The sequence below is a fragment of the Poeciliopsis prolifica genome, unplaced genomic scaffold (genome assembly GCF_027474105.1).
Source record: "Poeciliopsis prolifica strain line A6 unplaced genomic scaffold, Auburn_PproV2 SCAFFOLD033, whole genome shotgun sequence".
In the NCBI taxonomy this organism is placed as follows: Eukaryota; Metazoa; Chordata; class Actinopteri; order Cyprinodontiformes; family Poeciliidae; genus Poeciliopsis; species Poeciliopsis prolifica.
In genome coordinates, this window is record NW_026562408.1 from 4457640 (window position 1) to 4485007 (window position 27368).

Genomic DNA, 27368 nt, shown 5'->3' on the forward strand with positions numbered 1-27368 from the left:
TTCTACAAAGATCTGTATGCTATTCAGGCAGAAGCCGAGAGTCGATTTTCAGTCTTCTTTTCTATCTCCTATACGTTCTCCTGTTGGCAAAATATGTCTGAATCCTTTTCCTCGTAACAATAATAAGTCGATCAGATCCCCGTTTCTGAAGGACGTGACCTCTGTTCCTGTGGTTGTCCATTATTGGAATCGCTTTTGTTTTACTCTGTCTTGGAAATTTATCTGGCTGCTCCCTAATCACTTTCTTCTCACTAACAAGGTGAAAGAAGTTTTCTTTTAAACTCATTCACCGAATATACCCTGTTAATGTTTATCTAAAGAATTCAATTCTAACATTGATGTGAATTGTTCCTTCTGTGACGTTTGCCCAGAGTCGCTCACTCATTTGTTCTGGTTGTGTCCTCATTCTAAAGTCTTTTGGCAACATCTTTGTAACTTTATTGATTACAAAATATCAACAGGCTTTCAGTTATATTGGGAAAACGTCTTATTTGGACTTCAACAAAATGGAGGAATGAATGTGAAAAGTTTCCTTATCAATTTAATAATTATTAAGGCTAAATTTCATCTACATAAATGCAAATTTTTGAAGAAAAAACCAAACTTTTCTGTTTTTTTAATTGAACTTAAACATTATTTATTAACAATTCAATCCTCAACCAACCAAAGAGCGGAGTCAACAATATGGGCTTGCAATCAACTTGGACTTTTGGATTACCTCTTATGTGAAGGCCGAGAGGCTCAATTTTTTCTGTATACAAAATAACCTGCAGGATTGTGGACAGAGGCGCAACAAACTGATAAAAAGGGATACAATAATTTATTTTAAAAACAACTAGTTAAAAAGGAACATTTGCTGAAGAAGGATCATTATACAAGTCCATAAAAAGTCTTAACTGGCCCACAACAGGGGGAAAAGGAAGGGGCGCGGTCCGCTGCTGCTCACACGTCCAGCCCGGTCCAAACAATCCTCCAGTCACACGAACCTCAGTGAGCGCTAGCCAACGGCTCCGTTCAGGGGAACACGGTCCTTACTGCTTCTGTACGTCCAGCTTGATCTCCGGTTCTCAGCCCAGCATCCCACTTCCTTAGCCGGCCGCCCGCTCCTCTGCCGCGACCAGATTAGCAGTCCTCAGGGGCGGTCCCTCCTTTAGCCAACGCCTGAAGCCAGTCCGAGCCGTCCTGCCGCTCCTTCACGCCGTCACAGTCCCAATGGCCTTTTTACTCCTCCTGATCTGTAAACAACTTGATGAAGATGCGGATCAGCTGTGTTGCTGCCGTGGGGCGCATGCGGCACGTGACCAACAACCAATCAAAACATGCAAAAACAACATTTAATCCAAAATAAACTAAGAAAATAACTTCAAAATATACAATCCAAAACAATATCAAAATCTAACTCAAAAGGAAAAACAAGGTCACCTTGCCACATAAGCGCTAAAATTGTGGGTTTTATTTCGCAAATTAATTGAAATAAACACTGATTTTTTTCACGTTTACTGAGCCATATTTGTCGAACGTTCTTCAGTGTCTGATGAACAAGTTCTCCGCAGCTGCTTTGAAATTCCAAGATTTTTCTTTTAACACCATAATAGCTTAAAACTTTACAAAACCGAGGCCCAATCCCAATTACGTAGAACATTTTATATTACGCTTAGCTGTCTAGTGTATTAATGTAGGGGATGCATTTTAATTCCTGAGCCTGCTAATATTTGCATCCCCTGTCTATTGTCCTGTTCATCTGAAACTTATAGTGGTAACTCAGGGAACAAGTGTCATTATGTAGAAAAAATGTAATTTCCAAGTTAGCAGGGGATGCAATTTTTGGCAAATGGATTTCTAGCTTGCCAAAATTTGCATCCCCCCTGTTTTCATGAAATATGATCCAATTCAGGTGAAACTCATACCAGCAGTTCTTACAACTACTCTGGTCATGTAGGACAAGTTATTTCACTCTTAACTCTTTATTTCTCAGAGTTAGCAGGGGGTGCAACTTTTGGCAATATGGATTTCTAGCTTGCCAAAATTTGCATCCCCCCCCTGTTTTCATGAAATATTTTCGAAATGATATTAAATTAATTCCAGTAGTTCATAGAACTACTCTGGTCATGTAGAAAAGGTTATTTCACTCTTAACTCGTTATTTATCCAAGTTAGCAGGGGATGCAATTTTTGGCAATATGGATTTTCAGCTTGCCAAAAATTGCATCCCCTCTATTTTTATCAAATATGATCCAATTGAGGTGAAACTCATACCAGTAGTTCATAGAACTACTCTGGTTATGTAGAAAAGTTGTTTCACTCTTAACTCATTATTTTTCAGAGTTAGCAGGGGATGCAATTTTTGGCAATATGGATTTTCAGCTTGCCAAAATTGCATCCCCCCTGTTTTCATCAAATATGATCCAATTGTGATGAAACTCATACCGGCAGTTCTTAGAGCTTCTCTGGTGATGTAGAAAAAGTTATTTCACTCTCAACTCTGTGTTTCTCCAAGTTAACAGGGGGATGCATTTTCCGGCAATGTGGAATTTCAGGTTGCCAAAATCTGCATCCCCGCTATTGTCAAATATTATTGAATGCATCTGAGAAGGTGCTCAAAATGAAAATTGTCAGAAAATGCATGTCCTGCAATTTGGAGAATTAGGATAGTAATGTGTTATATGAAATGTTGTAGACAATGACACGTATGCTCTGAGCTACTAGAGTGACTTTCAAATCTGTACGACACTTTTGAGCTGAAAAAAGGGCATGCAATATCGGCAGCTCATAATTTGCTATGCCAAAAAATGCATCCCCCCAAGCTTAAAAAAACAAACAGTTATGAGTGAAATAGCTTTTTCTATATAATCACATTTGTTTCCTCAATTGCTGGTATGAGTTTCATATCAATAGGATAACATTTGAGGAAAAAAGAGAGGGAAAGCATATTTTGGCAGGTTGATAATAGGCTGTGCCATAAAACGCATCCCCCTGCTAACGTGTACAAATAAAAAATTAAGAGTGCAATAACATCTTCTGCATAAGAAGAATAGTTGTATGAGCTTCTGCTATGAGTTCCATGTTATTAGCATAACATTTGAGAAAAATAGAAAGGACATGCAAATTTTGGCAGGAGCAAAATCCATATTGCCGGAAAATGCATCCCCCTGCTAACTTGGAGAAACACAAAGTTGAGAGTGAAATAACTTTTTCTACATCACCAGAGTAGCTCTAAGAACTGCTGGTATGAGTTTAATCTCAAATGGATCATATTTGATGAAAACAGGGGGGATGCAATTTTTGGCAAGCTGAAAATCCATATTGCCAAAAATTGCATCCCCTGCTAACTCTGAGAAATAAAGAGTTAAGAGTGAAATAACTTTTCTACATAACCAGAGTAGTTCTTTGAACTACTGGTATTAGTTTAATATCATTTCGAAAATATTTCATGAAAACAGGGGGGATGCAAATTTTGGCAAGCTGAAAATCCATATTGCCAAAAGTTGCATCCCCTGCTAACTTGGATAAATAAAGAGTTAAGAGTGAAATAACCTTTTCTACATGACCAGAGTAGTTGTAAGAACTGCTGGTATGAGTTTCACCTGAATTGGATCATATTTCATGAAAACAGGGGGGATGCAAATTTTGGCAAGCTAGAAATCCATATTGCCAAAAATTGCATCCCCTGCTAACTTGGAAATTACATTTTTTCTACATAATGACACTTGTTCCCTGAGTTACCACTATAAGTTTCATATGAACAGGACAATAGACAGGGGATGCAAATATTAGCAGGCTCAGGATTAAAATGCATCTCCCCTACATTAATACACTAGACAGCTAAGCGTAATATAAAATGTTCTACGTAATTGGGATTGGGCCTCGGTTTTGTAAAGTTTTAAGCTATTATGGTGTTAAAAGAAAAATCTTGGAATTTCAAAGCAGCTGCGGAGACTTGTTCATCAGACACTGAAGAACGTTCGACAAATATGGCTCAGTAAACGTGAAAAAAATCAGTGTTTATTTCAATTAATTTGCGAAATAAAACCCACAATTTTAGCGCTTATGTGGCAAGGTGACCTTGTTTTTTCCTTTTGAGTTAGATTTTGATATTGTTTTGGATTGTATATTTTGAAGTTATTTTCTTAGTTTATTTTGGATTAAATGTTTGTTTTTGCATGTTTTGATTGGTTGTTGGTCACGTGCCGCATGCGCCCCACGGCAGCAACACAGCTGATCCGCATCTTCATCAAGTTGTTTACAGATCAGGAGGAGTAAAAAGGCCATTGGGACTGTGACGGCGTGGAGGAGCGGCAGACGGCTCGGACTGGCTTCAGGCGTTGGCTAAAGGAGGGACCGGCCCTGAGGACTGCTAATCTGGTCGCGGCAGAGGAGCGGGCGGCCGTAAGGAAGTGGACTGCTGGGCTGAGAACCGGAGATCAAGCTGGACGTACAGAAGCAGTAAGGACCGTGTTTCCCCTGAACGGAGCCGTTGGCTAGCGCTCACTGAGGTTCGTGTGACTGGAGGATTGTTTGGACCGGGCTGGACGTGTGAGCAGCAGCGGACCGCGTCCCTTCCTTTCCCCCCTCTTGTGGGCCAGTTAAGACTTTTTTATATGGACTTGTATAATGATCCTTCTTCAGTAAATGTTTCCTTTTTAACTAGTTGTTTTTAAAATAAATTATTGTATCCCTTTTATCAGTTTGTTGCGCCTCTGTCCACAATCCTGCAGGTTATTTTGTATACAGAAAATTTGAGCCTCTCGGCCTTCACACTTACATGATTAATAAACGTGATAATGTTACGAATATCTTTAAAAGTTTCCTCTTCGGTCGGATTTCAGCCCGTTTACTCATCAATATGCGAGAGTTTAGAGCGATGCGCGCTCCCGCGACAGGGGATGTAATTCTCGGCAGGCATGCATTTCTCGGCACAACACCGGGTCTACCTCTCCTTCACGCCGTCACAGTCCCAATGGCCTTTTTACTCCTCCTGATCTGTAAACAACTTGATGAAGATGCGGATCAGCTGTGCTGCTGCAGTGGGGCGCATGCGGCACGTGACCAACAACAAATCAAAACATGCAAAAACAAAACATTTAATCCAAAAAAAACTAAGAAAATAACTTCAAAATATACAATCCAAAACAATATCAAAATCTAACTCAAAAGGAAAAACAAGGTCACCTTGCCACATATGTTAATATATATATAATAATGTCATTCTCTTGTTGTAAAATTTCATCTGACGCTCCCCCTGGTTTAAGTATTATTATTGTCAGTGTATTATTATTGACTGTGTTATGTTCACAATACAATTGTATTGTTGTTTTTTGGAATAAATAAAGTTAAAAAAAAAAAAAATTGTGCCGTTACGCGCCGCCGCCTACTTAAACGTGCGCGTTACCGGCGTCCAATCGAGACCGTTAGCCGGGGCCGGGCGACTGACTGCGGTGGGAGAGGAGAAAATCTGACTGTCCGTGCCGGGTGATGTGAAAAGTCACGATACCGCAGTCAAACTACGCAACGCCCCAGCACATGCACAGGCCTGCTAAGGGAAATATGAAGTTCTTCATGTGTAAAATGGTGAGTTAGAAGTTCGTAGACGCGTTTGTTCGTTTGTTTTGGCACTTAGTTAGACTTGTTATTTTGACGATCGCCTGCAGTGTCTGCGCTTTCCCGTCCCCATCTCAAAATGGCGGAGAGGCCGAAAGCTAAGCTAGGCTAAGCTATCTGAAGAGTCAAAGTTATTGTTTAAGGCAGATATTTGAAGACTGTGGGTATTTTACGGCTTTGCTTGCCTATACAAAGAGCTTTTGTTGTTTCAGAACCAAACGCAATCTTTTTCATTAGTGCGTGATTTGCATCAAAACAGTTGTTTTGGAGCCGAGGTGGCTAACGTTAGCTACACCTTTTTTTTGGAAGTTCTGAGTGGATGAGCCAATTAGGTTTGTTACCAACACTTAAAATGTCAGAGTTAACCTTTTTCTGTTGTTAGCCTTAATGGCTGTTTTCCACCCAACTCATGTTTGCCATTGACTGAGTATTTAATCCAATATACTGACAGATACTTCATTTACTTATATTCACCGATGATTGTGTTTATTTTATTAAGCAGTGCTATGTTGATGAGCCATTGGCTCTTGAGAGTAGATGCCCTGTCCGTATTGTTGACCGTGGTTTTATAAATCTATTGCTCACACTTGACAGCTGAGCTTGGTGTTTAAATGTGCTAAGCTAACCTTAGCTGGAAAGGGCGTTGCTGATGAGCCTCTGCTGCAACGTTGCCCTTGCGCCTCTCGAAGCTCAGAAAAAAACGATTTTTTTGAAAATCTGTTTCTAAATAAACACAACTAAATAAGGTTCTGGGATTTTAAATTAGCATGAAGTTCCCTTTAAGTAATGAGAAACAGTTAAGCTATGTTTAACTGGTTTTAATCAGTGAAAATAAATGTATGCGTCTGAATTATTATCTCCTGTTGCACTGCATGGTTTGTGGTGGGTTATGCGTGTTGACTATGGAAGCAACGTGTCAGATTTGCATGAAAATATTGACCACTCCCATTGTACTTTTAAATATGTTTGATATATGCATGGGGTATTTTGGCCATTAAATATTTAGTATTCAAATAAGCTAGTGGTTTTAATAAACTGCTCTAAATGCCAGATAAGTTATAACTGTAGATTAATAAGAACATATAATTTCATTACCTTTTTCCCCCAAATTAGTTTATTTTGTTGGTCTATAAAACTGAGAATTAATCTTATTTATTTCTATTGTCTCTTTGAAATTACTGATTCTAGTTATTTTTTTTCTGAAATAATATGGAGGATTAGCATTATCATCTAACTCGTTGTATTATTTATTTATTTTTTTTATCTTTAACTTTGAACAGCTAGATTCTGGTCTGCTGTGGCACATGCATAGTAATGGAAAACCATTTCTTGCTTAATCCTCTGCTCCAGATCAATGCAACCTTTCAAAAACATGTATCCCCGTTTTGTGCCTGGGTTGCCATTTTATCCCTGCGTTCTGCCATATAAACTTCTTTATTACTTACCCAATTAATAAAGTAATCATAAAACTACTTATTTTAAAATGTATTTAACTTTACATTATAATCTTATGCTTTGATTTACACAATTTCTCCTAATCAAATAGGAGTTTATGACTTTTGATGGCCTTAAATTTGAATGTATTTTTTTACATATTTGTTAATCACTATATTGTGATTGTATAATATGAGATGGAGAATTTGTGGAAAAAAATGAGCTCCTCTTGTTTCCTCCCTGATTAAAAACAACTAATCAGAGCCAGGAAGAGAAGACAGAACCATCTCCTCTCCTCTCCTTCCAGTTTTTATCCTCTTATTATTAACTAATTATTAAAGAATTTGAAGAAAAAATTAACAAGATAAAGCTAAGGATTCATAATGACAGTGAAATTACCAGGAAACATTTAAAACAAGGACACAGAATATAAAATTAATGCTAAACCATTTGAGTTTATGCTGTAGGTACCAATTTGACTATCTGTTGCTGCGACTGAAAATGTCAGATGTTTAATGTTTATCCAGTAAAGAAATGTGAATGCATTTCCTGTAGAACAATAAGTCAATTAATTCTGTAAAATAATTTAGATTTTAGATGGTTTTTCATTTTGTTTGCAAAAGACTCATTTTTAAAGTCTCTCTTCTCCAGTATTGAAGTTTAAATTTGTCAAACGTTATTAGATAACTGTATGAAATATTGTGAGCTGTTCTGGTTTGTAAACAAACAAATACCTTCTTCTGGTTTAACCTGACCTTTCAGCCTCGTTTAGCTTAGAGGTCAAACTGAACAGCTCGACTCAAAAGTGACTCAAAACCGCAGGATGATGCATCAAAAGAGTCATAAACTATCATTGATAACAATCAGCCTTTCACTTTATTTCAACCTTACATACATTCTGAGCTGTTCTCATTGTCTACTTAATCTGTTAGAGGTTTTCATCCCAGATTTATACAAAGCAGAAAACATGTTCAATGGTTTAATAAACATGTTAATTAAACCAATGAATAAAAGCAGTAGGAGACATAGTGCTTTGGTCTCCTAGTTTTTGGTAGAAAGAGAAACGGGAGTTGTAGTTTGTTCAAAATGAAGTAAACACAACGTTCCACCTGGAGATGCTACGAAGCAGCACTACTGTGTGTTTCAGTGCAATTAAAAAATAAAGTTCATGTAATGTCGCGGTCTAAACCTGCTACCCAATGGTGGCTTTGTTCACCTGTACATTAAATAAGGAGAACATGGTAGTGTATATTTATGTATTTCTGATCAGAAAAGAGATATACAAATTATTGGACTAGTCTGCAGGAAATATATCTACATATCTGTGTCTTGTACAAATGAAATTGAAAAAATTGGTTGTAAGTTGAATTAGTTAAAAAAAAACTAATTAAAATTAATATTCAATATTTTTGCTCATTCAAGAAATTTTAAAAACTTTTCAAGTTAGGACACACCTCCAATGTCATTTTAAAATAAATCATCTGCATATTGAAAGAGGAAAAATACTTTTTTTTGTTTTGCTTGTAAGTGCTATCTGGATTTCTTCTTGTAAATAATGATTCCATAAAACAAGTTTTACAAATGTTTTGTTTATAATGCACTATTATTTTTGCAACGTCCATCCAGTTACAACAAAGAATTTGTGAGATGTTGACCATTTTATTTCAGATATTGAGTTTTTAATCAACATGTTGTTTAACTTGATTTTCTCATGAAGTTAAGCGCTGACATTCTAGCAACAGAACAGTCCAGTTTTTCTATATGTATATTGAAGATTCAAAAGAAAATATTTACTTTGAAACAAATGTCACATTAAGGCATTGCTGGAGTTTAGGTGCTGCTGTTTTCTGTCACGCTCACTGCCAGCATTGTGTTCTGAGAATTGGACTCTAATTTAGACAATTGCATGTCCTAGCCTTCCTTCTTTGATAAACTGACACACAGATTGGACTTTGCACCGTTTTTTTTCCCTCTTCATTCATGACTCTTGTTCTCTTTTTTGAGCACCAGTCTCGCTGACGATACATTCATCTGTCAGTGTGAGGGTAAGAAGTTTTACAACACTTTGATGCCATTTGAAAAACTGAAACAAAGACCCAGACTCGGAAGTACCACTAATTTCTAACAGTGTTTGGGTGACAGTTGCAGTTCCAGTTATCTTCAGCAGGTGCCGAAGCTGCTGACCGTTATGTTTATGCAATAGTTTGGAACGTGGCCTGTTTGGTCAACTGGATGTTTTTGAAGCTCCCAGCTGAAATCCCTGCTCTGTTCTCACTTCAGCAATTTATATGTTTGCTGGTTTATAAAGAGAGCTCTAAACAGTAGCTTGAATAATTTTCTTTTAGACATTTAAGTTTTAATTAAAATCTTAATGACAAATTTTTTATGAAGCAATATGGAGAGTGAATCATAACCATACTTGAAAGCATCTATTACTGTCCATTAGGTTTGCATGATATCAGAAAAACGTGCAATTGCGATATTGTTGCTGGATAACATGATTTTCAATTATGAATAAATCATATATTTCTGATTTTATTCTTTGTCTTGCTTCATCACAATAACACATTTTGCTGTACAATGAATTGTCCCAGAAGTTATTGCAATTAACGCTAATATTGTTTTTTGAGACCATTTCCAAGTGATAGTCATAATAGCATAATAATGCAAGAACATATTCTCAAAGATCAATAAACTTTATATTCAAATGAACATTTAACAAAGGAAGACAATACAAAAGTTTTAGAGAAATAAAACGACAAATAAAATGAATTATTTAGACTCTGCAAACAAAATTATTCTTCAAAAAAAGGACGAGTTGAGACCAAAGCACTCGACGAGCTTTGTGTGTTTTGGTCCCCCGGTTTTTGGTAGAAAGAGAAACGATAGATCGTGCGGATGGAAATTATTGAGCTTGTTTTAATTTATTTTGGGATTAATTGATTTATTGTGACAGGCCTAATCATAATGTGCCCGCCACTCTGTTTGAGCTCATAAAGTACGTATCACATCTGGGCACGGAGGGAGCTGAAGTCAAATTAATAAGCCAATTTTTCTAGCTATTGATATATTTTGCAGCAAACAGAGCACATGGCAATAACATCTCCTGATCTCAGACAGTGTCTAGTTAAAGTCCCGGCTCTCTGTTTGGTGATCCTGTTAACTGCCGTCCCGTCCCTCCTTTGCGTTGCACTGTCAGCTGTATGGAGGACTAGTGGTCTGTCTGTCTGACTCGCACGCACGCACGCACGCACGCACACACACACACACACACACACACACACACACACACACACACACACACACACACACACACACACACACACACACACACACTTTGTGTTGTCTGGTGTAGCTGCTAAGCTGCTTAGTGCTTTACAGCACCAACCTTCACTGGAGTTCAAGAATGAACAATATCATTAACCCATCTCACTTTTTACTTTGTGTTGTTCAGACTAAAACTAAAATCAGTGTGGCTGCCATCAGCAGCAGACTATACAGTTTGAGTTAATTTTATAATTTAATTTGGTGTATATAAGTTAAAGTGTGGTAAAATATTTATGTTCATTGTAAGTTGTGTAAATATTTCTGAAGTGGAACCAATGTTTAATGATTGTTTCGTTTAGGAACATATTTTCTGTTACACACGGCACTCGATAGAGGGCAGCATGTTTTTTTTTTTTTTTGTCTCAGTAAAATAAAAGGTTCGGCGAGACTGCCTCGTGTAGCTGAATTATAAGAATACGCTACAGTTTCTGTATCAACCCTTTCAGGTTGAAGCGGCTAATGAGGTACGCATTTTTGAGTTTTAATTTGTGTGTAATAATCGTCTATTTTGTATGTGAATATTTTCTGTAAAATGTATTTTGTGTTGTACAGTTCTCACGGCATAAGCATTAAATGCCATGTAACAACGATGAACGCCTTGTTTCGTTTTCTACCTGGAGGGAGTTATAGTGAGAACTCAGTCTGCTCGAAATGAGGTGATGAAACGAAGAATTGTCCCCTTCAGTGACTGAGCAGCGAAGAAGATTCATCGCACTGTAGCGTCACACAGATAAGATTGTGCAACACCAGAAACCGAAGCAACAAGCGTGTTCAAGTTTTACATTGATGTTCCAACAAGTGATACATTTAAAACAAGTTAAATGTTAAGAAGTGGATCAACTTTGTTTTAAGGAGACACTGCAAGTGTTAAAATTAAGTAATCTGGTGCTCTACACAATTCTGTTTAAGTTCAAGGTTTTATCTAAGGTTTTGTTTGTAAACAAAATCATTTTACATATTCTTGTCATTTAGATGCTAAAAGTGTTGAATAATTAAGTGTTCAGGTTTTGGATTTTTGTGTATGTTGGTTCGAGAAACAGTTCACGTTTAGGTAATTTAAGCTTCTATTCATGGAGACAATTTCTTAAGGTTTGAAGTGGTGTGAAAAATATTTCCTATTCATTCTTAATGTTTCAGACAAGTTTAATCTAAGTTGTAGCTGTTATTATTTTAGCTACTCGAGTTGGTTATTGTTAAGTCATTAGTTCTGTAAAGCCATAACTATAAGTTATTTTGGGCCAAGTAATAAGTAAACATTGCATGATGGAGCAAATGACTGACAATGAAACTAAAAAGGGCGACTTACTTAAAGAAAGTAATGGCGCAGTTCTACAGCAGTCATCTGAAACAGAAGAGGAGCCAAGAAGAAGCCAAAGGACTAGAAAGCTTACTGAAAGGGCTCAAGAACTGCATGATAATAAAGCAAAAAAACTGCAGGATCGTTTTACCAATACTTACAACAAATGGAAAGTGGCGGCAAAACAAGCAAAAAGGGCGATAAATGGAACTCCCTCTGTTGATGATGTGCAGGAATTGATGAGTAAGATAAGGTGTGGATCTGCAGATGTGAAGCACAGTTATGAAAATCTGCGAAAATGTGTTCTTCCAGGTAATGAGATCCGTCGCAGAGTAGACACCTGTGATGCTGTATCTGAAATGATCTTAGAAAGGGCATCCATTTACCTTCACAACAAGGGTGATGATGATGATCAGACAGAGGATGTTGATTGGCCTGAGTCTGGTTCTGTGTTTCTATCTTCAGTCTCTAAAGCCACAAGTAAAGGTTCTCGAAGTTTAATCTCTGCTAGCAGTTCAAGCATTAAGTCCCAACAGTCGAGCCTTTCCTCTATTAGGAGACAGGAAGCTGCGGCAGAGTTAGCTGCTACACAGGCTGCTTTAAAGGTTCTGGAAGAGATAGAAAGTGAACAACAAGAACTTGAAAACCTTGAAGAAGAAGATAGAAGGAAAATGGCATTACAAGAGGAAGAAAATGTGGCAAGAAAGAAAGCACTGGAAGAAAAACGCAGACAAATAGAACGTCTACAGACTGTTAAGAAGTTGAGTGCAGCAAAGGCACGGCTGCAAGTTTATGAACAAGAAGCAAGTTCAGATGAAGAAGTTGCAGAGTTACTTCATAACCAAACAGTTGAACGACGTCGATCTTCTGGAGCTAAAAGAAGTTCCTATGAACATCCACCCCAGGCAGACAGTGCTACAGTTCTTGCTGAAGCAATAGCGGAGTCTATTAATGTGAGCCGTCTCCCAGTACCTGAACCTCCTGTTTTTAATGGAGACCCACTAAGATACAAGGACTGGAAGATGTCATTTCAAACACTAATAGGCAGGAAAAACATCCCAGTAAACGAAAGAGTTTATTACCTTCGTAAATACGTTGGTGGATCTGCAAGAAAGGCCATTGAAAGTTATTTCTTGTTAGGAACCGATGAAGCTTATGATTCAGCATGGGTTATCCTGGAAGAAAGATTTGGAAGCCCCTTTGTGATAGCTAAAGCTTTCAAAGATAAGCTTGCATCGTGGCCCAAAATAGGACCCAGAGATAGTGTTGAACTGAGGGATTTTTCAGACTTTCTTAGGGGCTGTCAGGCTGCAATGTCTCAAATTAAAAGTTTAGAAATACTGAACACCTGTGATGAAAATCAGAAACTTCTCACAAAGCTTCCTGATTGGTTAGTTGCTAGTTGGAACAGAAAGGTGATTGAGATCGAAGAAAGTTGCAATGATTTTCCTACATTCAGTCAGTTTGTGGAGTTCATCACAAAGGAAGCAAAAATAGCTTGCAATCCAGTAACTTCTCTTCATGCCTTGAAATCTGGTGATGTTGAAAAAATAAAGACAACAAAGACACGAAATGTTGGCGCAAAGGTGCTTGTGAGTAACTCTGAAGAGAGATCAGAATATAAAGGTTGCATTTTCTGTGAAAAACAAAATCATGGCATTCAGAAATGCTGGAAATTCAATGAAAAACCAGTTCAGGAACGTCTCAAGTTTGTCCAGACAAAAAAATTGGATGTTTGCAACCAGGACACCACTCTAAGAACTGCAAAAGAAGAAGCTTTTGTGAAACATGTAAGGGAAAACATCCAACGTGTCTACACGAAGATCGTGAAAGAGCAAATAGAAAAGAGAAAAGCAATGATGAACATGCAGAGAATGTAAAAAACTCTGAAATTAAAGATTCAAAGGAAAAAGCTGAGCACAATCACAATATTGAACCCTCAAATGAAGCTACATCAAACAGAGTAGTGCGAGACATGGACAACATGTACTCTTCTACCGTTGTTCCTGTGTGGTTATCTACGTCAAGTAACCCAGAGAATGAAATTCTCGTTTATGCTCTACTTGATAACCAAAGTGATACGACATTCATCATGCAAGATAAGGCAGATGTTCTGGAAGCAAAAGGAGAACCTGTGCAGTTAAGGCTCTCCACACTTTCATCTCGAAATACAATCATCCCAAGTCAGAGATTAGTTGGACTGCAGGTGAGAGGGTTTTATTCATCAAAGAAGATTTCTCTACCTGTAACCTATTCAAGAGAGTTCATTCCTGCTAATCTAAGTCACATACCAACCCCAAAAACTGCGAGAGCATGGCCACATCTAGAACATCTCGCTGAAGAAATTGCTCCATTGATTGAGTGTGATGTAGGACTACTCATAGGTTACAACTGTCCACAGGCTTTGTTACCTCGAGAAGTGGTGCCGGGTAAAGATGACGAACCATTTGCTCAAAAAACAGATCTTGGATGGAGCATAGTTGGTTGTGTTAGCCCGTGTGTTGACTATGGTGATGCAATTGGAAGCAGCCATAAGATCATCATGAAGTCTGTGAAGCCTCAGCCTCAGACATCTAAGAACCTCACAAATGAAGTGAAATACATTTGTAGGACTCAAGTTAAGGAGTTCATTTCTCCACCAGATGTGTTGAGGATGCTTGAGTCTGACTTCAGTGAGAGAAGAGTTGAAGATGCAAATTTATCTCAGGAGGATTTGCGGTTCCTATCCATAATGGAAGAAGGAGTCAAAATGAAGGCAGATGGTTATTGTGAAATGCCACTTCCTTTCAAGAAGGATCGACCACATCTCCCAGATAATAAGGTGTGTGCAGTTCACAGACTCCGATGCTTGAAAAGGAGATTTGAAAGGGATAAACAATACCAAAATGATTACGCAAACTTTATGAGTCAAATCATAGCAAATGGAGATGCTGAAAGAGTCCCAGAAGAAGAAATAAATAAAGGTTCTGTGTGGTACATTCCTCACCACGGAGTCTATCACCCACACAAGCCAGGAAAAATACGAGTCGTATTTGACTGCTCTGCAAGGTTCGAAGGTGTGTCATTAAATGACTACCTGCTCAGTGGGCCAGACTTAACAAACAGTCTGATAGGTGTTCTCTGTCGTTTTCGTAAAGGACAAATTGGCATAATGTGCGATATTGAGCGCATGTTCCATCAATTTCATGTTAAAACAGAGGACAAGGACTACTTGAGATTTCTCTGGTGGGATGATGGAAACTTTCAGGCTCAACCATCCATTTATCGTATGCGAGTTCATTTATTTGGAGCAGTATCATCGCCAGGCTGCGCAAATTTTGGGTTGAAACATGTTGCGGCCCAAGGTCAAGGTCAGTACAGTGAAACAACCATCCAGTTCATTGAACGAAATTTTTACGTGGATGATGGACTGACAAGTGTTGCAACCAAGGATGAAGCTATAAAGTTGGTAAAGGAAGCAAGACAACTTTGTAGTGCTGGCAATCTGCGACTTCACAAGTTTGTTTCCAACAACCAAGATGTACTTGCATCCATTCCAGAAGATGACTGCGCAGATGCAGTAAGAAATCGTGACTTGACTCTTGGAGAGTCACACATTGAGAGAGCTTTGGGAATTAAATGGTGTGTTGTTTCGGATCAGTTCCATTTCAGAGTGATTGTGGATGAACGCCCACTTTCAAGAAGAGGTGTTTTATCAACAGTGGCATCCATCTATGACCCTCTTGGGTTTGTAGCACCATTTATTCTGGTTGGGAAGCAAATACTTCAAGAGATGTGTCGAGATAAGATTGGATGGGACGAACCATTATCTGAAGATCTCAAACCACGATGGGAGTCTTGGCTGTTGGACTTAAAGAATCTATCCAACATCAAAATTCAAAGATGTTATCTCCCAAAGGGTTTCGAGGAAGTCGAAAGATATGAGTTGCATCATTTCTCAGATGCAAGTGTTAAAGGATACGGTGAATGTTCTTACTTGAGAGCAATCAGTATATCAAATCAAGTCTACTGTACTTTAGTTATTGGCAAGGCCAGGGTGACACCTACAAAGGTCACCACAGTACCCAGACTTGAGCTGTCAGCAGCTGTTATTGCTGTTCGAACAAGTAACCTGCTTAAAAAGGAGTTGGAAGTTGAAGCCCAAGAATATTTCTGGAGTGATTCAAAGGTTGTTCTTGGATACATTAACAACGATGCTAGACAATTTCACATATTTGTGGCAAATCGCATACAGCGCATACAAGAAGGTTCCAATCCAGATCAATGGAGATATGTGACCTCTGAAGATAACCCCGCAGATCATGCATCACGAGGTTTGACAGTTAAAGGACTGACCACTTCCAATTGGTTCACTGGTCCAGATTTTCTCTGGCATAACACACTTCCTGCTAATGATGTTAAGGTGGGAGAGTTAGAAGCTGAAAATCCAGAGCTACGAAAAACCTTTGTGCATAAGACACTAACGACAGAAGAGTCTCTGCACAGTTGTTTCTTAAGGTTCTCAAACTGGACAAGACTGGTTAAGGCCATTGCACGACTCATACGATGTGTTAAAGAGGTCAAGGGTTCACTCTCCAGAACCAACAAGGTCACCAGTCTTGAGGAGAGAAAAGAGGCGGAGCGTTTCATCATAGCCACAGTCCAAAGGGAAGTATTTTCAGAAGAAATCAAAGACTTAAAATCTAAAGGAGAGATAACAAAGAACAGTGCAAACAGACTGCATAAACTAAATCCTTTCTTAGATGAACATGGTGTACTCAGAGTAGGAGGTAGGCTGGAACGTTCTTCTTTACACCCATACATTAAACATCCAGCAATCTTGCCAAGCAAAACCCATATCTCACAGTTGCTCATTGATCACTTCCATCAAAGAGTTCATCACCAGGGTCGTGGGATGACCATGAACGAGCTCCGATCGAATGGCATCTGGATATTGGGATGCAATCACACAGTGTCTTCTTACATTTACAAGTGTGTGAAATGTAGAAAGTTCAGAAGAAATACTGAAGTACAAAGAATGGCAGATTTACCGTGTGAAAGAGTGGAAGCATCACCTCCCTTTACCTATTGTGGAATGGATTGCTTCGGCCCATTTTACATTAAGGAGGGAAGAAAGGAACTTAAACGCTACGGTCTGCTATTTACATGCCTTTGCTCGCGTGCTGTGCACATAGAGCTACTTGATGACATGACATCTGACGCTTTCATTAACAGTCTTCGAACATTGATTGCCATACGTGGAAATGTTCGGCAGCTTCGGTCAGATCAGGGAACCAACTTTGTTGGGGCAAGACGAGAGTTTTTGGAAGCTGTAAAGAAAATGGACCAAGAAAGCCTAAAACAACTAGGTTGTGAATTTGTTATGAACCCAGCATCTGCTAGCCATATGGGTGGAACCTGGGAAAGGCAGATCAGGACAATAAGAAGTGTGTTGACATCCATTTTGGATCATTCATCCAAAAGACTTGACATTTCATCTTTACGTACATACCTTTATGAGGTTATGGCGATCATAAATAGTAGGCCCTTAACAACTCACCTGCTCAGTGATCCCACTTCTCCACAGCCTCTTACACCGAATCACATTCTGACCATGAAGTCCTCAGTGGTTTTACCACCACCTGGTGAGTTGTGAAAGAAGATCTTTATCTTCGTAAAAGATGGCGTAAGGTACAATACTTGGCAAATGAATTTTGGACCAGATGGAAAAAGGAATACCTGCTGAATCTTCAGCAAAGAACCAAATGGTACAAGACACAGAGAAATGCCAAGATCAATGACATTGTGATTCTGATGGACAATAGTCTACCCAGAAATGAGTGGAAACTGGCTAAGGTCACTAAGGTGTTCCCTAGTGAAGATGGATTCGTTAGGAAACTCGAATTGTTGTTGAGTGATGCAACACTTGACGACCAAGGAAAGAGAGTTAACAAGCCAGTATATCTGGAGAGACCCATCCACAAGACAGTTACTCTAGTCGAAGCTGAGTAACTCAGTACTAGGATACATGATTTGCTGGATTACAGACATTTGTTGTTTTTTCTTTTGTATTCAGGTTTTAGTAGGAAATCATTTCTGATTTGGTGGGAGTGTGGCTGCCATCAGCAGCAGACTATACAGTTTGAGTTAATTTTATAATTTAATTTGGTGTATATAAGTTAAAGTGTGGTAAAATATTTATGTTCATTGTAAGTTGTGTAAATATTTCTGAAGTGGAACCAATGTTTAATGATTGTTTCGTTTAGGAACATATTTTCTGTTACACACAGCACTCGATAGAGGGCAGCATGTTTTTTTTTTGTCTCAGTAAAATAAAAGGTTCGGCGAGACTGCCTCGTGTAGCTGAATTATAAAGAAGACGCTACAGTTTCTGTATCAACCCTTTCAGGTTGAAGCGGCCAATGAGGTACGCATTTTTGAGTTTTAATTTGTGTGTAATAATCGTCTATTTTGTATGTGAATATTTTCTGTAAAATGTATTTTGTGTTGTACAGTTCTCACGGCATAAGCATTAAATGCCATGTAACAACGATGAACGCCTTGTTTCGTTTTCTACCTGGAGGGAGTTATAATCAGGATTAAAATATTTAAACCTGGGATGAAATATTTCAGACTTTTTGTTTTGGTTAAAATTTAAATAAAACCACACATTTATACAAGGAAGATCAGCAGATCTCCAGTTTCTTTTGTAACTCAGACATTTATGACGTGCATTAATTGCTGTTTGGTAAAATGTATTAGTCTGGTCAGATGTGGTCATTAGTTGTGAATTAGCTGGAATTCACCGATTGGAGTCGGCTTAACCTGCCGACTCCAATTTTGGTCAATACCAATTGTTTTATAAAAACAATCCTTCTGCTCAAATATAAATGTTTCTTTTTGTGTTTAATTTTTTTTCCATTCATAAAGAATACTTTTTTTCACAACTTTCTGTCAAAGCTATTTAAAAGTTTCCTGAAATAAAGATGGATTTCTTTTAAAAATATTAATCAGTCTTTTCCTTCTGTTCTTCAGGTGACGGATATGTTGTGCCACTGACTGAGCAGGTGACATTTGGACCGTCGTAAACCTTCTTGGCGCCTTATTGCGGCACAGCAGAAGCACCTCCAGGTTGGTCGTTCTTCTCTGAGCGGCTTTCCCTTTGCTACCTGCGATCCTCGGAGGGATCGGGCTCCTCCTCACCCAACGCTTCACCTCACCCTCACCTCCCCGCGAGGGAGCGAACAGCAGCCGCCATGGTGCTGTCACAGAGACAAAGAGATGAACTGTAAGTGCAATTATAAGTAGGATTACATGTGAGCAAGAACAGACATGTGTGCTGCAGCTCATTACCAGCAGCACCTGCAGGTTGGCCAGTCGCACTGTGGCGCATCGCACGTTTCCCTTTTGAAGACAGTCCAGAAGTCCACACTTGTAGATGTGAGATGAAATCTTCTACAACAGCTGTGCCAAACTCATTTACGTTTTGGGCCAAATCAAGATCATGAATGCTCTTAAAGGGCCGGTTGTGCCAGATTTTATTCATAAAATCTGTTCACAAACTGTTAAAATACCAATTAATTCTCAAAATAAAATATTATTGAACATCTTTTCAGTTCCTCCAGGATTTCGTGATTCTTTTTGTAATTTTTTATTTTTTTGCAATAAAAATTAAAGTATTTGTGCTACTAATTTGGAAATATTTGTGCTTATGTATGACGGTAAATGCGACATTTTGTAACTCACTGTATAGAACACGGACTTTAATCTGACATCAGTTAAAGCTGAGGCAGCTGTTTAGGACAAGTAAAGTTTTTGAGAAAAATCGGCAATAAAATCTCAATTATTAGCGCAAAAAATGAGGGGATTTACTTTTTTTTGCGTGAATTTCCACATTACTCAAAAAAACTGGAGGGACTGATTGACATAATTTGGCAGTAAGCAGATAAAAACTGCATTGATTTGATTGATAACATATTTAAACACATTTAGTGTTTAATCTAAACGCTAGGGGGCTCATAAAAAGCTATGGCGGGCTGGATTTGACCCAGGGCCTTGAGTTTGACACAATGTGTTGTGCAACAATCTGAAATCAGTGGCAGAGCCTGAAGAGACGTGAGCTGCAGGCGCTTCACTTGATAGCTGCTTGGTGAATATTTCATAACCTCCATGACGGCAGGAAAGAAGCGAGGGGGATGGGGGACGACCAGCTTTACGCCGTTATGACCTGCACCTCTGTTTAAGCACAGACAGCAAACAATCAATATTTCATTGTTTTTTTTTTTACTTATTGCAGTTAATCCCACTGATATTCTGATGTTTGAGGGCCAAGTTGAATTAAAGCAGCAAGGGTCTAAAGTTTGTATTCTGCAACAGTCTGCTTGCTCCAAAAAAGCCCAGAAGCTTCAGCCTAAATTTAGCACTTTGCTCATGAAATATTCACCCTCCGTCTTATAAAAAAAAACCTGTTTCGGCATTTATATAATTTTGTGTCTCTGTATTTGCGTTGAACCTCACTGCACCATCTGGCTCTCTCATCAGCGCTGCCTTCACGATGAGTCGATGGTTTCCATGGTGACAGCAGCACCGTTTCCCAGCATGCCTTTTCTTTATTTTTATTTGGTCTTTTTCCAGAAAAATGTGATTCGCTTCTCTTTGCTCAGGCAGACATTTAAGATTGAGTTGCTAGACGCTCCCCTCTGTTTGCCATATTTTAAGGAGGAACGACGGCTAGCGTCGATTTAATGGTGTCACGGTTTCACCTGATTTATATTCAAAATAAAAAGCACACTGTAAAAGGGGTGAAATTGGCCTTCAGATTACTAATAATGTTTCTTTTTCTAGAAATCGGGCTATAGCTGACTATCTTCGTTCCAATGGATACGAGGAAGCCTATTCTACCTTCAAGAAAGAAGCAGAACTAGATATTGTAAGGAGCAACAAATTGAAGAGTGATGTTTTCTTTTCTAAGGGGAGGGACGTCAGTTCACAGTATCTATTGCTTTGGTTGTAGAATGAAGAGGTAGATAAGAAGTATGCTGGGCTTTTGGAAAAGAAATGGACCTCTGTTATTAGATTACAAAAGAAGGTAAGGAGAATCTTTTTACGCTTATGTTTAATCCAGGGGTGTCCAAACATTTTGCCAAGTTGTAATAGAAAGATTAAAATAAAATCAAGCAGTTTAAAGTTGTCTTTTTGTGGAAAAAGGATAGCGCCAACATTTGAAAATAATTTTGCACATTTTTCTGTATGAGAAAATTTAATCTAGTTCTCAAATTGAACTTTAAAAATGTATCTCATATTAATTCAAATTCTTATTGTTGTCAGGAAATGCCTTCAGTAGCAGTCTGTGTTACAGTGACTTTGAAGGAACTTCTGACTGAAGACACACTATTTTCCCAAGACGGTCTCATGAAATTCTTTTCAAATTCTTTTGGGCTAAACTGAACAAATTTACTCAGTTATAATAATAAGATTTGAGTCACTTTCTTTCAAAATAAAAGCTAATTTAGGAACAACAAAGTTCTACTTATTATAAACGCATCGTTATAAAAATACAAATACTTTGTATTGTATTTAACAGTTTCCACTGTTTTGACTGGAAATAGGAAAGTTTTCATTTGTGTCATTCTTGAATCACTCCAATGACCACAAATGGCCCCCGCACCGCCCTTTGGACACCCCGGGTTTAATGAAATGAGAACAAGCGCTCTGGTTCTGTTTTTGAGATGCTTTCCTTGCTGGTGTAGGTGATGGAGTTGGAGTCTAAGCTGAATGAGGTGAAGGCGGACATGACGTTCGGCGGACCCGTCGGTCAGAAGAGAGACCCGAAGGAGTGGATCCCTCGCCCCCCGGAGAGATACGCCCTGAGTGGGCACCGGGCCCCGATCACACGGGTCATTTTCCACCCCGTGTTTTCCGTCATGGTGACGGCCTCTGAAGATGCCACCATCAAGGTGTGTACAGGTGACACACTGACTACATGAGATGCATTTTACTGAGGTTTATAACATTTTTTCAGCTTCAGCATAGAAGCATTATTGTAGCATAAATCAAACAAAGCTAGCACCTTTACGGGAATAAATTGGTGCCATCTTTATATGCATGTTCACTTTAAACTGTAACCGGAGGAAATAAACATGCTGCATGTTTATAAAAACAAAAGATGGAGCTAGTAGATTAACATATTAATTTATTTTCAGAAGTGGGCAGAGTAAAAGACCAGCAGTACATCAACATGTTTTTATTCAAGTAAATTATTGTTTTTTTACTTAACATGGTTGAGTTCTCTGTTCAGCTCCTGTTTGTAGTTCTTTTTTGTTTTTTTTAGGATTTTAGTTTTAAGCCCCTGACTGATTTCTATGTGCCGTCAGGTGTGGGACTACGAGGCAGGAGACTTTGAGCGAACCCTGAAGGGACACACGGACTCGGTGCAGGACATCTCCTTTGACCAGACGGGGAAGCTGCTGGCCTCGTGTTCAGCTGACATGAGCATCAAACTCTGGGACTTCCAGGGCTTTAAGTGCATCCGGACGATGCACGGTGAGAACATTTACAGATTTAGTGACACCCGTTTCTGCAGATGCAAAAGGCCACATCTGGGTTCTGAAATAAGTGTAAGCTTCTTTTGTTTTGTATTATCCAACACTAAGGAAAAAATTGGCAGCCCAATTAGAAAGATGTCCAATGTTTTTGTCATATGGGTCAAAATTGTCAAGCAAAAAAAGAAAATGAAGAAAATAAATGTAATATCAAGCAAATGAAGTAGTAATTTTATGTTGTAAAAGGATGTTATTTATTACTCAACTGAAGAAATTTATTCAGGACTTGAGCCACTTTCATTGAAAATCTTCGCTATCTTTTAATAAAACATATCAAACAAGTTTGATAAATTAAACATGAAATACATTTTGTAAGTTTAATTTATCAAATAAATTTAGATTACACACAGTAAATCAAACAAGTTTAATGTATCAAACGTTAAACAAGTTTAATGTATTAAACTTGTTTACTTAAATTAAAGTTGATTTGGATCATGTCATAAATTAATTTAATAAATTGTTTTATTAAATTAAACTAAATTAAATTTATTACATACATTTTAATAATATTTATTTTAATAAATTAAAGTTTTTTTGGATGCAAATCATCTTTAATAGACGTAGTTCAATTTCTAAATATATCCAGTTCTAACAGACGTGGTTCTGTTTATTATAAAAGCCTGTTTGTAAAAAAACGCTGATTACATTTGGTTGTTGTAATAAATTATATTGGCTGTATTTTTATCTGTATGACAAATGAAACGTCTTAATTTTTCTGGAATTTGTATCTTGAATTCCAGTTGGTGGGCCTCTCAAAATCTATTTAAGGGCCACTAATGGCCCCCGGGCCGCACCTTGGACACCTTTGTAACATTGCATGTGAATTATGTTTTTGGGTTTCATCGAACTAAACATATTATCGGATCCATTTACCTGATGGAAAATTGAAGCAGGGTGGTGATCTGTAAGAATCTCCATTTTGAACTAAAATAATGAAGATTTTCAGTCACTAATACAGATTAGTGACCGAAGGTGAAACTTTGTTTTTCAGGCCACGATCACAACGTGTCGTCCGTAGCAATCATGCCAAATGGTGACCACATAGTTTCTGCCTCCAGAGATAAGTCCATCAATATGTGGGAGGTGGCCACAGGGTGAGTTTTCATTTCATTTTACATGTTTTATATTTTACATGTCTTATAACTAATTTACAGCAGAAGAGCACTTGTCTAAGTGGAGCTGCGTGTGTGTAGGTATTGTGTGAAGACATTCACAGGCCACAGGGAGTGGGTGAGGATGGTTCGCCCCAACCAGGACGGCTCATTGATCGCCAGCTGCTCCAACGACCAGACTGTGCGTGTCTGGGTGGTCGCCTCCAAGGAGTGCAAAGCCGAGCTGCGGGAGCACGAACACGTGGTGGAGTGCATCGCCTGGGCCCCTGACAGCGCTCACCCCACCATCCTGGAGGCCACACTCTCTGAGGTAACTCCACCTTTTCCTTCGGCAAGGACGCCGAGATGAGAACCCAGACGGCATGCCTGGAAAGAACTTTGTTTTCTCAAATTAATCGTATTGATAATATTTTAATGCCTCTGCTCTTCATGGTGTGAAAGATGAAAAGCAGATTTTGTAAAAATAAATTATGGGTGAAGGTGCCACTTTGCATTGCAAGGTGAGATTTGTGTAGATTTGTGTCGGCTCTTTAAACAGGACTCTACAGACGACATTTACAGAGAGAAAACTCAGTTTATTAGAAAAAAGTTTCATGCCCCAGATCCTGATGAAACGAGACTGGAACATTTTACAGTTTTGTAGACATTGTTTTATGTTTTATCTTTTAAGAACAGAAAACTTAATTATCTATTTGTGGGTCTGCCATGATAACAAAGAAGTTGATAAACAATAACATTGTTGTTTTCAGACATAATGGTGATGTCATAATAATACAAAAACATATTTTCAAAGAGCAATAAACCTTAATTTGTAATGAACATTTAATACCAGAACTGAAAGACATTTTAAATATACAAAATAAATAAATAAAATATCAAATGAAATGTCTCCTTAAACAAAATTTTCCTTCAAAAGAACAAAGCATTAGACTGAAAACTTCTCATCCAGTTTTTGGTAAAAAGAGAAAAATGATAAATCATTCAAATGGAAATTATTGAGTTTGTTTTAATTTATTGTGCGACTAATTGATTTATTGCTTGTGGCAACGGTAGGCTTTTTGATGTGCCATCCCTTCCCTCCTGTTTCTGTTTTGCAGAGTACAAAGATTGGAAAGCCTGGCCCCTTCCTGCTCTCTGGCTCCAGAGATAAAACGATTAAAATGTGGGACGTCAGCATTGGGATCTGCCTCATGACTCTGGTGAGTGGCAGAGGGGACGCTGGGGGGCGTTTCTGATCGAGCGTTGGGTAACGAGCCTCGTGTCCTCAGGTGGGACATGACAACTGGGTGCGTGGGATCCTGTTTCATCCTGGAGGACGATTCATCGTGAGCTGCGCCGACGACAAAACAATCCGGATCTGGGACTACAAGAACAAACGCTGCATGAAGACCTTATCTGCTCATGAACACTTTGTTACCTCTTTGGGTGAGATTTATTAAACTTATCATCACTGTGTTTGTGATGTAGTCACTAAAAATATAAGAAATACTGTTACAGGCAGCTGAGATTGTTGCTCTGCTCAACTCCAAAATTAAACCCTGTGGGCATAAAAAGAGAGACGTGTACGAAGAATAAACACTGCAGTTTGCAGCTCAGCCCCACATTTTCAAGATTTAAGTGGAAAGTAACTTAATTTTACGTGTTTGTTTTGATATCACCATATATAAAATTGTCAAAACATCGATAGAAATATTGAATAAGCAACTGAGTAGGAATGCACCGATTCCAGTTTTCTGTCTTCTGGTTTTGACTGGTACTACTTTTTTTTTTTTTTTTTTTTTTTTTTTCTGAGTTGGTATCAGTGAGGGAACTGCTGTTAGCCAAAAGAGTTCAGATGTGACCTGGTAGGCCGGTCTGTTAGTCCAACCTCTCACTGGACTGCAGAAGAGGACTGGCTGGTTTTTAAATGTTTGCAGAGGTAGATAAGATCAGCTTCACATGTAAATATCGGCCGATCAAATAAATTGTCACAGATAAATCAGTGAGCTGATAAATCGGTGCATTTGGAGAAATAGTTTGGTGTGAAGCAAGATTTTCATGTAAGTCTCAAGAACACTTTATTTAAAAGAGAATGTCAATAAAAACTGCTTTTCAAAATTGATATTTGTTGGGGGGTTTTTACAGATGGCTGTCATATGTACCATCTGTAACAAATTTCTGGTTGAATGAACAAAATTTGAAACCTGAATAATTTTAGGCTAAACTTTATTATCGTAAACTTGCAGCATTCCTGGCGTGTTTAAAGTTAAGACTGGTGCAGCTGTTGGGAAAGCAGCATAATTGGTTCACTGTTCTGAGAAATGAGTTTATAAAACCTGTACGTTACTTCTGGTAACTCGCTGATTTTTATCTGCAATCTGTGGCCAAATAAAAGCTTCTTAATTCATTGGATTCCTTTTTTTCACCAAAGTTTAGCTTTTCAAATTTGTCCTATTTTGATTGCTGTTATTTTAATCCCCACAAGGATTCTTAAATTTAATTTTTTTTTAAATTTATGCTGATATATCTTTAATATTGATGTATCAGCTCTAACATTGGTATCGGCTGATATTAGTAATTTTTTAATATATCGGTATTGGTACGATAAAACTGGGCCAATATTAGCAACTGATATACATTGTCTGTTTCTGGTCGGGGTTTTTTCCTAAAACTGTTAGAACAACAGAGAAATGCGTATAATATCGGTTATCGGTCCAACCTCTCTTATCGGTGCATCGCTAGCTGAATATAATGTAACAACAAAGAAGCTGCCCAGAAATTAAATCTTTTTTTGTTTGTTGCAGATTTCCACAAGACGGCTCCATACGTGGTTACGGGCAGCGTCGATCAGACAGTCAAAGTCTGGGAGTGTCGCTGAGACTGCCACCATCTCCCCACCCCTACCCCCCTTACCCCGCTGCCCCCAATTCCAAGGATTTAAAAAAAACAGAAAAACAAAAAAAAAATCCCTGACGCGCCATGCCAGCTGCCGCTCCTCTGCTCCCTCCACCCCCACGTCCAGCCCTTCACCTCTCGCACTCCAAATCATAGTTGGCCAATGCGCTTTACCTTCCCCTCGCTCCTCGCTACATTGATTAAGCCCCATTAAGATGACTGTTGTCCTTTTTGTGTAAATTATTCTGGATGTAGGGTACGCTTAATAAATGTCACGCAAATCTCTGACACATAAACACTCAAAATGATAATAAATATCTTTGCATGGTGACTCAAACAAGAAAAAATAAATAATAATAATTCAATACTGTTAGCTTTACAAATTCAGAGAATCGCCCAGTGCCCTGTTGTTATCTCTGCCTTGATAACCCACTCCAGGGCTCCGTCACAGGATTTTCATCCAGCTTTCTGTGGTCCCACTGCTCTCTTTGCATACACTCACTAATGCACCACACGCACAGTAAAAAAAGAAAAAAAAGTTGTGTATCAATATATCTGGGTGTCATTGTTTGCAGCATAATGAAATAAAATTCTGTAAATATAGTTCCTCTGTGTGCTTCATTTTAAAGGAGTGCAGTACTGCTCCACGTCCTGCAGGGGGCGCCAATCCTGCTCCAACATACTGGAATTACCTTGTAAGCTAACCAGAGACATGAGATTGAGCTACAGGTTGTGTTCAGGTGTGTTGAAGAAGGAATGCATTTATATCTGGGGTGTCCAAAGTGAGGCCTGGGGGCCATTTGTGGCCCTTGAGCTGATTTTATGCGGTATCTAAACGCTACATCTGCATCAAGCAATGTAGACGCAAAAAAACTACAGTTTGCGTTTAGATGCAGATGAGACTTTTAAATTGCAATCAGGGTAAAAATTACCAAGATAATTTTCTTACACTGGAAAATGTAAAGTGTAACACAAAATATTTGTGTTTTTATGACCAAGTTTCAACACAGATTAAAATAAAGTTTATCCAGAGACTTTTACTGAAAAGATAACTTTGCTGCACCCAAATCAGCTTTCACTCAAGTGTTTTGAAACAGTGACCCAAATTCTGTTCTAATTACTGAGAATGTTTTCAACCTAGACGTCT

General features: G+C 38.5%; 1 protein-coding gene across 3 annotated transcripts; it reads left to right on the top strand.

Moving 5' to 3' along the window:
* The first annotated feature begins 4470 nt into the window (after positions 1 to 4470).
* LOC129373510 (lissencephaly-1 homolog B-like) lies at positions 4471 to 26824 on the top strand. 3 transcript variants are annotated; one of them, XM_055051474.1, is made up of 11 exons: positions 4471 to 4492; positions 18670 to 18922; positions 20479 to 20563; positions 20648 to 20722; positions 21384 to 21590; positions 22008 to 22176; positions 23227 to 23329; positions 23429 to 23657; positions 24445 to 24546; positions 24616 to 24772; positions 26131 to 26824. In XM_055051474.1, exons 2-11 carry the CDS (start codon positions 18891 to 18893, stop codon positions 26202 to 26204), a joined length of 1233 nt encoding a protein of 410 aa, XP_054907449.1. In that variant the 5' UTR covers positions 4471 to 4492; positions 18670 to 18890; the 3' UTR covers positions 26205 to 26824. The 3 variants fall into 3 exon arrangements, with proteins under 3 accessions (XP_054907449.1, XP_054907447.1, XP_054907448.1); XM_055051472.1 differs by lacking the exon at positions 4471 to 4492 and adding an exon at positions 5381 to 5567; XM_055051473.1 differs by lacking the exon at positions 4471 to 4492 and adding an exon at positions 8859 to 9076.
* Positions 26825 to 27368: the final 544 nt, after the last annotated feature.

Bases quoted from the DNA above. Each gene is read 5' to 3' on its own strand.
- LOC129373510 (XM_055051474.1), top strand. From the start codon at position 18,891: ATGGTGCTGTCACAGAGACAAAGAGATGAACT. The intron at 18,923-20,478 runs GTAAGTGCAATT...TTCTTTTTCTAG, and splicing joins CAGAGACAAAGAGATGAACT to AAATCGGGCTATAGCTGACT. The intron at 21,591-22,007 runs GTGTGTACAGGT...ATGTGCCGTCAG, and splicing joins CTGAAGATGCCACCATCAAG to GTGTGGGACTACGAGGCAGG.